This window comes from Muntiacus reevesi, chromosome 15 (genome assembly GCF_963930625.1).
Source record: "Muntiacus reevesi chromosome 15, mMunRee1.1, whole genome shotgun sequence".
Lineage (NCBI taxonomy): Eukaryota > Metazoa > Chordata > Mammalia > Artiodactyla > Cervidae > Muntiacus > Muntiacus reevesi.
In genome coordinates, this window is record NC_089263.1 from 1,604,055 (window position 1) to 1,616,190 (window position 12,136).

Sequence of the window (12,136 nt, forward strand, 5' to 3'; positions counted from 1 at the left end):
TTATATTAGACAGATGAACAAATAATTATACATATAAAATACAAAAATAAATATAAAATAATTATATTTTGCATTAGGGTTTTTTTCTGTTACATCAGGACTTGAGAAAACAAAGTTCAAATACACATGAATGCTACAAATTGTGTAGCATATATTTAAAGTAATAAGCCACTCTGCTGGCATTTTCTAAGTTAGGAAAACTGTTCATTAAATTCAAGTTCTCTAATCTTCCATTAACACAAATCAGAAATTAACTTGCATTCATATTTTTGCCACTGAATGGTTGAAAAATGCAAAAGAAAAAAAGAATATTTTGAAAATGCTTCACTTATTAAAACATATTTAATCCATATGTACTGTTTTAAAAAACAATTTTGAATTTCATAGCAAAAAACTTTTTTCTTCCAAATTGCATAATGGTTCCATGAAGTTTTTCAAGCACCTTTTTAACAAAGATGCCAAGTACTTAAACTCAGGCAAACTTGATAAACTTAAGATTATGTCCAAAACCCAAAGCCATTTAATACACATGTTAACTGTGAGTCAAAAAGTAAAACAAAACTAAGAATTAAATCTAGGAAAGAGGGGGAAGTTCCAATAGAATAAACTTTAGAAATCAACTTTTTTTTTTTTTTTAAGAAATCAAGCAGTTTTTAAGTTTTTAAAAAAGCTTTAAAAATGTTTCTTCATTTTGACATCTAGCTGAAGTTAAATATAAAGGGAAATTTAAAGGGTCCCCTTGATCCTAAGAACATGAATTTAAGACATTTTTCTAATGCAACTTAATGTTCACAAAATAAAGCTTTATAAATTACCTAATTTATACTTGAATCTCAGTTTACATCCAACTTTTTTTTACAGACCAAAATTACAAAATCTAGTGAAGTGCTAAAAACTTCATTTAATTATAAATATGGTATTAACTGGACCAGAACAGTTAAAAATAATTGTAGTTAATAAATCTGAAGAAATATCACAAATGTATGTGCTTGGACTCAAAAGCTATAAACTATAAATTAATGAGAATGTAAATTACACAGGCCACTACTCTCATCTTTGGGCTTGAAAGATGATAATCTTAAAAGTCCAAGAGATTCCATTTGTGGTACATTTATCTTCAGGTCCCTACGAGAAAAGCTCCATATGAAGGGTGGCTTTTCTAAAATGTTCCTCTTTGATATTTCTATTGTCATCATTTTAATTGCTTCACTCTCAAGCAGAATTGTTTAATGTATGTTTTTTCTTAAAAGTATTTCTGCATATAATGTAAATATACTTTATAACTAAGGTTTAACATTTTTAGATACATAAAGACCTAGAGCTAAAGTTCACCAAAGATATGAAGCTTTTAAATTAATTTTCTATCTCAAAAACACCATGGTTTTTAATGAAGCTTAATATTAATTTTCTATCTCAAAAACAGCACCGATTTATATATCTAAGTTTACTTTGAGCAAATTATATATAAATGACATAATCTTCAGATTATTAAAAAATATTAGCTAAAATACTAAGTCTTACCTTAACTATGTTTATGTCATGAAGTCAAAATGTCTACTTCCATTTATAAGCAAACTAACAACAAATACAGAAAAGTCAATTCAGTGTACACACTGAGAGTCAACAGGAAATGATGTGCATTATTCTACGCCACATTCTTCACAATTATGATGGTACCTTTAGAGGACTTCTTTTCCTCTAACTGTCATGCATTCGATTTTAAAAGTAAGCAACCCCAGTAACCAAGGTTTATACTGTAGAAATTAAATCAGATCAGAATTATCCAAGAGTATAGTATCCAGGAAGCTGCTGTCTTTTTCCTGTTCTACTTTGCCAACTCTATTATTTTGTTTATCAGTGAAACCCAAATTCTTCACTTTCAGACTGACATTTATATTTATAGATCAATCTCTCCCAAATCGTGTTCAATGAAAACTCTTCTGGAAAGCAAAAGCTACTAGATGTGGGATGGAAAAAGGGTTCTGGAGTCCAAAAAGTGAGAAAATATTATAATATTAAGCCCAAGAAATGCTGTAGGAAATAAACCAAATTAATTTGCTATCAATCAGTACACCCAAATTTTGAGCATGATACACTTGTGAGACATTCTCAATAGTCTTCAGACCATTATTCTATGATACTCTTATTTCAGAAATGCTATGGGTGATGAGCATTTTAGATTGAAAAAGAGCAAAACATTTCTTCAACTGTTTTAATGTATCATTCTAAAATGTCTTCAATTTCTTTTACCCAAGAGATAATTTCCTATATTAAAATATTTTGCTAAGTAATCTAAATAAGAACTTGAATGAATGAGTGATGCAGGATCAATCCCAAAAGCCCACAAATTCAGTTATTATCTGTGATTCTAGTTAACTCATACCAAAATCTTCTGTTGCTCTTCATAATTGAAAATATTTGTAAACATAGGTAAATAAATTTTTAATTCAAAAAGATATGACACCATGATCACATCACTAAAATATTTACCAATATCTGGATTGAAGATTTCCTCCACAACCAGCTGAAAAAATTCTTTGGAAACACCTCCCTCATCAACTCCTTGTTCTCCTTCAAATTCCACATACAACTGTTTCTTCAAGTCTGCAGGATTTTCCATAGCGATCATCTCTAGCTAGTGAGTGGAACAAGTGGAAAGAAGATGAAAGCCAGTATTAGGATGAAAACAAAATAAAGTGTAGGGGTAGGAGCAAATAAAAAATAATGCTTTTGATATATTTTAAATTGAAACAGGAAGCAAACTGGTAAAAAGCCAGTAAAGGCAAAGATTTAGTCTCATAGATAATGGGAAAATAAACTGGCATAGAATTCTAAAAGGGTTACTTTCTAACTACTTGATTTGAAATGAAATCAGAATTAGATTTCCTGTTAATTATGTATATAACAAACCTGGGTTGTAAGATTCGGACATGGGGAAAGAAGTCAAGATAGCAAAAATGCCTCAAATTATTTCAGGAGAAACAAAGGAGTACAGAAGTTGACTCAAAACTGTTGACTCGTAATTTTTTATTAGAATAGAAACTCAAGAATTAAGTCTATCTATTAAATCATAAATAACATAATTTCAATCAAGAAAAATACACTTAAGGAAGCAGTTTATGGTCTCTTAATAATACTTTAGTATAAATTACCATTTTAATGGATTAGAAACATTTTCTATTCATTTTTTTGAAAGCAGATGAGGCATATATTTGCTGATATCCTTACTCTTAACTTCTTACTAACAGTTATCAAATCCTAGTTTCAACATTTCTTCAACTATAAATCTTTACCAAATGCCTTTTGTATCTATCAAATAATAGTGATTGCTCTCAGTTATTATGAAATTAATCACAAAATCAACACCGTATTCTAATGTGAAACATTTACATTGCAATTTGTCTTATGTATATGAAATTTACTAACAGCATGCCTGACTGATCATCCATCTTATTTGCCAAAGTGATTTTAAATTTGCCAAAATAGAATATATTTACTAAGGGTATTCAGATTTTTGCAACCATTACAACTAGAATCTTTAAAATAGTTTTGAGCAATGCAAACATCATCAGAGTAAGTATACTATAGTCAGTCCTAAAGTAATTAGTTTAGATAACATCACTATTTTGGACATTCTAATGTGTCTATAAAAAATAAAGTCTCATCAATTCAAGATTCAGATCAGCTGCCCTAGGTCAATGTTTTTCAAGCTGCCAAATGCAATTCATTAGCGGGTAGCTCAATCCATTGAATGCAAACCAAATAAGTGAAAAAAATCAGAATGCATTACACAGTACTAGCATCTACTATTCTGTGAAATTTCTGTTTCAATTATACGTACAGGCAAATATGCACAGGAGTAAAACATATCTTAGGGGTTGCAATCAAAAACATCTGAACAAAAGCCAAAATGATCTCCTGGAAATCTTCAACTGCAGGATTCTGATTGTGTGAATTTAGAATCTTTAAGGAATGTCTATTCTGTACAATAGTGGTCTGTAACACTTGCACAATCACTTTCATGCCAACTTGCGTTAAGATAATTTATTTTTGAGACAGTGTTGCTGTGGATATATTAAGTTAAATACTCTGTATTCGTCCCAACTGTCACTTAATGTTAAGTTTTAACCTTTAAAGTTTCGCAAAGAGCTCAGCTAAGCCTGTTTCTTCATCTGCAAAGAAAAAAAGATAACAGGCTAGTATTATTCCTACTGCAAAGCTGTGAAGGCTTAATAAGTAACAATGCATGAGAAAGAGTTCCAGAGCAGGTGATATTTTTAAGATAATGCATCATGTTGCTAACTTTTAAAACAATCTTGCTCTTTTAACAAACGATTTTCAACTTGATTTTATAGCCGTAGTCTCAAATTTTGAAACTAACTTAGGAGAAAAAGACAGCTCCAGTTGGAAATCTGTTTCAAGTCACTGGCTATGAAGAATTCCAAGGACTAAGTTACAATTATCATTTTAGCTCAAATGTGGTTTACCCACCAGGCCAATATTCCATATTGCCATGAAATCCACTGCTCATCTCCACCTGCCTACGTGTTATAGAAATGTGTATCAGTGTTTATGTAAACCTTTACAATACAAAGACAAACAGGCTTCTATCAATTACAAGGTATTTCAACGTGGAAAAATATAATTACCTGTTATTTAATTATGTGTCCTCTGTCTCTTCCTCACTAGCATTTGTGACTGAGAGGTAACTCCATTATCAATGTAACTGATACTTTTTAACAGATTCGGTGTAGTTTCTAAGGATTCAGGGGGCCCTATTTTCCAGTCTTAGTTCTACCCAAAACACTTCATATAGACAAGTGAAGCAAATTAAACTTCACTCTTAATAACATACTAATGTCTCTCCATTTCCACCAATCTTCACTCTCCATCCCCCACCCTAAATGCCAAAAGAATTTAACGCAACATCTTCTATTATTATGGTAATTGTAAAGTAAGGTCACTTTATCTGTTTCAGTTTTATTTGTAAAAATAAGCATACAAATATACTAATAAGTAAGTAAATGCATATGGAACAGTGAGATAAATTCCCTGCAAAATTATTAATTTTATTAGTTCTCAAATGTTTTTTTCAGGCTTGGCTAAAAACTTAACAACTCAGCCATTAAAGAACAAAAACTATTACGGCTTTAACAACGAAACAACATACAGCACTTAGTATGTCAGGGCACTTTACATACATCAACTTATTTAACTTTCACAAGAACCTTATCAGGTTGTTAATATTATTAACCCCATTTTACAGAAGCATAACCTGAAGAAATGAGTTTCATAAACTTGTTCATTAGTCAGTTAAGTGGTAGAACAGAGATTCTAGTTGAGGCAGCAAGCTCTTTACTATGCTCTATTCCTCCTCAATGACTAGCAACAACCTTTTTAAAAATATTGAGTGATTTTTTTCTTCCTTATGCACTTCTGTATTTCTCTTTACATTAAGTATATATTACAATAAATATATATTATGAATCGATATATTCAAATGCAAATATTCATAAAAAGAAGGATTTGAAAAATAGATGGCAACCGGATTTAGTGGGTGAAAATTTCCTATTATTATTTAGATTATCAGATATACAACATCGTTCTGTAAAATATGGTATCATTTATGACACAAATAGTCTCTTTTACAAAAACTATGTTTGATTGTGGTAACAAACACAAAACGTAAAATTTAGCAATAACTATTTTGACAAAGGTCATTATTAAGGGACTGCATTCATTTTTATTTCTCTTAAAACAAGCACCTCTATTTCATTATTCAATTACAAAAGACTTAAGAACTAAATGGCAAAGGTAAATTCCTTAACGTAGTACACACATATCATTTAAAATTGATTTTTTTAAATCAAAAGCTATCTTGAATATTTGGATATTTGGAAATTGGAAGAATATGTCAATGAACATTCTGAAAAGGAGAATTTATATGCATCCTTCATTTATTTTTATACACAGGTTTTCTTGTTGTCGTCTAGTTACTAAGTTGTGTCCAACTCTTTTGTAACCCCATGAACTGTAGCCCACCTGGCTCCTCTGTCCAAGGGATTTCCCAAGCAAGAATATTAGAGTGGGTAGCCATTTCCTTTTCTAGAAGATCTTCCCGACTCAGGGATCAAACCCACGTCTCTTGCATTAGATTCTTTACCACATCAAATTATCGACTAGAATAAGATTTTTAAATTATCCAGACACATTTAGTTTTTTCATTTCTCTATAAATTATACAGATGAAGTTGCTTTATCTTAACTATAAATGTTTGGGTAAGAGCCAAATATATAATCACATCTCCCTGTGTGAGACCAGGAACCGTTAGCTCTACTTACAATTCTGCCATTAATTTCTGTAGGTCAGAATCTGAGTTTCATTTTCCTCACATGTAACACTAAGGATTCTGACAAGTTTCACTGCTTTAAACTATTGTTTGGTGCTGAGAATCTACGTAGATCTACTTCACTCTCTTCTACTTACAGGACATAAACCAAGCATGAAGCTCTTCAGCTAGAATCAACCTTAAGGAACTATAATGGCCACTGCACAAAGCACAAGATAGGGAATGGAGAAGATACAATTAAGCATCCTGAAGGGCCACAGAGTAACCTTACTCCTAAAGGACTACCTAAAAGTAGTCAGCTGACAAGGAAAGAATCAAGTTTTGGTTCAACAATAATAAAGGGTGTCTATCAAGGAAAATGCTGGGGACTAGATTAGATAGTACCAGCAAAGTCAAAAGAAAAATAACAAAAAAAAATGGGTGAGTGATTTTTAGAAGAGATTGAGCATGATCTCCCGGCAGTCCAGTCATTTGTCCTCAACTTTAATCTTTTTTGGACTCTCCTATCCAATTCTACATCTCCTGTTCAGATGTGAGGCGGTGTGGGGCAACTTACCGATGGTAATACTGTCTCCTACAATACTCATACCCTCATTCAATCTCCTAACATAAAAGGTAATTAAAAATTTTTTTAACATCCTCTTCCCTTGGAGATGCTTTGTCTAAGAAAAAATGACAAATTACCTAAAAGATAACATAAAAGAGCATACAAATAGGTAAATGTATTAGCAAAATACTGTAAATAACCTCATCACATTAGAACTCTTCTCATTCAAATTGAAAGCTGAGTTCTAAGCCTATTTATCACTGTATTGGGACTTCCCTGGTGGCCCAGTGGTAAAGAAATCTGCCTGCAATGCAGGAGACGTTGGGTTCTATCATGGGTTGGGAAGATGCCCTGGAGAAGGAAATAATGTACCACTCCATTCTTGTCTGGGAAATCCCATGGACTGCGGAGCCTGGTTGGCTACAGTCCATGGGGTCCCAGAAGAGGTGGACATGACTTGGCAACTAAACAACAACATCATCACTGTACTCCTTCCTAAGGAACAACAAAAAATAGCGAAAATAAGTTCCAGGGAGAAATATTCCACTAACTTAAGGGTGTAGGGGTAGTTCTTAAACAATCTTGATATCTATTTGTGGAAAGACTACTGATACATTATCATATTTCATTGATTCTTAAAATCTGCTTTTCTATTTTTATACTTTTATGTATCTGAAACCAGGATAAAACATAAAATTGATAGCATCTCAAAACTGAACTGGCAGCATTTTTTCTTTTTAATGGTAATAACAGTGTGCCCTACAACCAGTGAATTATATGTTAAGTTTGATAAAAATACTGTAAACACTAATAATACTCCTATTGTCATCAAAAAACATTCCTCCAAAAACTCCAGTTAAGGAACAATCTGCTACTCTGCTTTGAATTACACAGTACATGAAACCACTGAATACTATTTTTCTTTTAAAATAAAAAGTCTGTAATCAGTAAGTGAAACTACTACCCCTCCCTTCAAGTAAGTCAGTCTTACAATTAATAACTGACAAATAAGATCCAACAGAAAACATAATAAGTGCCATATATGTAGTAACTAATTTCCAGGCCTTGTTTATAAACTGAGTAGACAGGTTTTAAGGCTTCTTTTAGCTCTTAAAAGTCTAAGACCTTATAACCTTAATTATTTAATTATTAATATTGAACCCACCACAAAGTTTCTCATCTCTTCTTCTTTTCCTGGCGGTACTCTGTAGTTCAAAATTAGCAGGTCGTAAGAAAGTGGTTGGGCTTCCAAGGTGGTGCTAGTAGTGGTAAAGTGTCTCCTACCAACGCAGGAGACATAAGAGACACGGGTTCGATTCCTGGGTCAGGAGGATCCCCCGGAGGGCATGGCAGCCCACTCCAGTATTCTAGCCTGGAGAATCCCATGGACAGAGGAGCCTGGTGGGCTACAGTCCACAGGGGCACACAGAGTCAGACACAACTGAAGCAACTTAGCATGCATGCACACAAGATAGTGGTCAATAGGTTCATTTTGCTTATCAAATTGTGATACAAAAAGATGAGGTTTAAAAAAGGCAAAGTAGGTCCTTGGGGAACAAGATGTTGAAAATCCATCAGTACTTTCTACAGTGTACCCTGAGAGGATCACCTTACACTACTTGTATTACATCACCTGCTATGAACGTTCCCTCAACATCTGCAGATTATCAATTTGACTTCCATGATCTACTTTGATGCTTTAAAAAAATCTTTTCACACTGTTATGAAAGATGGAAGAAGGAAGGGAGAGAAGTGAAGAGCGGAAGAAAATGAGACTAAAATCTGTTTAATGTGTGCCCCTAAGCTCCTCAGCAGTCACGATTCATCTTTACATCTTTACTGCTTAGCAAAGTGCCTCACACAAAGGGTTTCTGAAATGGTAATATTCAAGTACAGATGTTACCCAGAACACTAATTAGCTTTGATATAATAAGCCAAACATATGGGGGGAAAAAATATGTTAGCATAATTTAAAAGCTCACAGTTAACTTTACTCTAACACTTGCTCAAAGGAAGTCCTTATAAACCAAAACGATTATTTGCTCAAAATTCTGGAGGTTAATTTTTAAAACAGAATTAAAATAATTATACAATAAGCACCTAAACTTTTGTAGGTCCTTAATCTCGCTTTACTGGGGTATCAGGGGAATGAGACAGGGGCAGAGAGAGAATCTAGTAAGGCTCTCAGAAAGGCAGTTAGTAAGGCAGACAATTTTTTAAAACTCTGGATTGAGTCTTACAGAGTTAATTTCATTGCTTTTAAAGGTCAGGTATAGCTTTTGCTGGAAGCAGATGAAAGAATTGATCCCAAACCCCAAGAAGACAAAGATAAAACGTGTAGTTTACGATTTGCTCTTCTGTTCTAACAATGGAAATTCACAGACAGACCTCAACATGCTTTCTATAAAGCATCATTACTTCCTTATACCGTATCCTACCATTCTGCTAAGCTATAGAAAATCAGTTATTGGGTGCCTGAAGATCAGTTATTAAGTACAGTACGTTATTATTCGTGTAGCTCAAAACCACTAAAATAAAATGAAAAGGGCACCAGAGAGCAGCAATGGTAATTACTTCAAGCAACTATTGCCCTTTCCTGTCTCTGGTGAAAAACTGCCTGAGTTTCTTAAATAATGTAGAATCTTCAACACTAGAAATATATTTGGTATTAAACACACACACACACACAGTAACAGAGAAGTACAGAATTCTGCATCTTTTAAATTTCCAAGATGTCCAACAACTTTCCCCACTGATTTAGTTTTATAAATTCTCAGTTTTAAACAAATCTAATTCTAAAACTAAAGTACATTTTGAAATAAGTATCATTGCTTTATAGTTATCTGTGCTATGGGCTCTTTTCCTTTATTAGTATGTAAGACTGACTATATCTTAATTTTAGTTGCCATTAAATTTTACTTGAAGTTGATAAAATACAGCTAGCAATGCCAGGTATACCTAATATTATAAATACAACAATACTCTGTGATAAAGAACCCTCTGACAAATGTAAATGTTGGTACATGTGATTGGCAACTGGATTCTGTCTTCTAGTCAGGCTTATATTCTTAAATGAGGACACTAAATTTTTACTTTCTGTGGAGGTAAACAATGAACAAAAAGCAACACTATCTGAAAGAGGGTACATGTATTCTCAGTATTCTCCCAGTTTAATCTGGGAGACTGGAATGATGATACAGGCACCATTAATTATAAGATTCCTGGAATAGTTGTCTAAGGCCCTGCATAGTCTGTATGCATATTGAAGTGGGAAGAAACTCTCACACCCAGCAGTGCCTCACAGGGATATTCAGGGCGACCCAGCAGGAACGCCCACAAGCAGCATGCTCCAACCTGCCCGGGTCACCTCATCTACCTCACACAGTTTACACCATGGGATTTTTACAAACCACTTATATTTCATGGTGTGGTATTATCCTACCACTTCTCCCCATTAAGACTTAACTTATTATCGGGTATCTCTTAAGTCCCCTTGCTTTGTGCTCTAGAACATCCACTTCTCTTCTTCTGAATGAAAAAACTTCAGGGGTTAGTTGTGAAGATTTAGAAAATTTATTCTTTTTCAAAGAGAGAGTTACCATGATACAAGACAATCAATATTTTGTGGAACATTTATAAACTTGGACAGGGTAACAACAAAAGTATAGTACTTAAAATAAAGTCAATGTGTTCCTATACTATATAGTATCATATACATTCAACCACCTCCCCAAAAAGTCACTTATAAAATGAATTCACTGAACTGTATCACAGCATGCCCATCATTAGATACTGGATCTAGTACTAATTTTTAAACAGTAGCCCAACTTACCCGGACAAGTGCATCATCTATGATATGGTCACGTCTGACTTTGAGTCTCAAATATGGATTCAACTGCTGTCCTTGAACTAAGCTGTAGAGAACAGTAATTCTTCGTTCACTGTACATGCGAATTCTATTGTCATAATATAATCCCAAATTCTTTGTGACAGCATTCAGTATAAAGGGACATGTCATAAAAGAGAACTTGTTCTCTGTTTCTACTTTGAAAAAAGTATAATCTTTATCCATTTCTAGAACATCATTCAGTGGTTCATTAATAAACTCTTCAAAAGGGATAAGTGGTTTTCGACAATCCAGAGTTTTAACAGCAAGTTCAGTTTCCAGTGGGTCCACTCGAGGACCTTTCTTGTTCCTTCTTTCTTCTCCCAGTAACTCCTGAAGTGTCAATTCACTGGACTCAGGAAGGGGCTCTTCATCATCTTCTTCATTATGATTTGTGTCTACCTCCCCTCCTACTACATTTGCATAGTAAACCATTTTCAAGCACTTGGAAGCAGCAACAATAGCATCATCATCGTTCACTAAATTTCGATTGTTAAAGTCAGTGCTTATGACTTTGTATGTAATAAGCTGCTGAAATGTTTCCATCATTCTCCGAATCTGGTCTGCACTGTATTTAGACCACAGTCTGACCAGTTTTCCTTGGGCTGCAAGGGGTAGCTTACTCATTGCTTTGCAAAATAGTGGCAAAGCCATTTCCAGATATTCAGGACTGTGGAGATTTCTATTCTCCATGACAATAATGAATAAATTCAGATAATTAGGATCTCGGGAGTATACATTGTGATACGTCAAGTCACACTCCACATTAGGTGACAAATACACAAGTGCATTGAGAAAAGCAGTTTCTATTTTCTCATTAGAGAGCAATCTGGTGTAGACCCTTCTAATAGCCTCAATATCCACAGACACATCATCAGGGCCTAACTTCTGTAAGTTGTTATCTCCTTGTGAGCTGTCACTTATCCTTGAGGAAGATGCTTCTGAATCCTCCTCCATAGCAGCTGCGGAACATGCAGCCTTTTCCTTTTCGTCTTCATCTTTATCTTCGTCCTTTTCTTGAAGAGATTTCAGTTCTTCCTTGGTGTGTTGTTTGACTTTCCGAAAGCTTTGTACCAATGCTTCAGCACTAGAAAAAACTCTTCCAATAACACGAATTAAAGGGGAATAATCCTCTCTCTCTCTACATAATTCAAGAATTTCATACACCATCTCTTCGGTTAGGTAAGTCACATCTAGAAGAAAATCAGGAGAAGAGAGAACATTTATTTTCATAACATACATGCACATTTGCTTTAATAAATTCTAGTGAAAACAAAATAGCCAAATATTTTACACTAAATACCACTTGTGATTTACAACTTTTAAAAAGTATCTTGTTTCAATAAACAAAACA

General features: G+C 33.7%; 1 protein-coding gene across 5 annotated transcripts in view; it reads right to left on the reverse strand.

Annotated features, from left to right (window-relative positions):
• UBE3A (ubiquitin protein ligase E3A) overlaps window positions 1–12,136 on the reverse strand; it is a 93,011-nt gene that overhangs the window by 12,529 nt on the left and 68,346 nt on the right. For all 5 annotated transcript variants that reach the window (XM_065906847.1, XM_065906844.1, XM_065906848.1 and 2 more), the window contains 2 exons: window positions 10,729–11,975; window positions 2,491–2,635 (listed from right to left, as the gene is read on the reverse strand). In XM_065906847.1, the coding sequence (XP_065762919.1) occupies window positions 2,491–2,635; window positions 10,729–11,975 (1,392 nt within the window). The remainder of the gene's footprint in view (window positions 1–2,490; window positions 2,636–10,728; window positions 11,976–12,136) is intronic.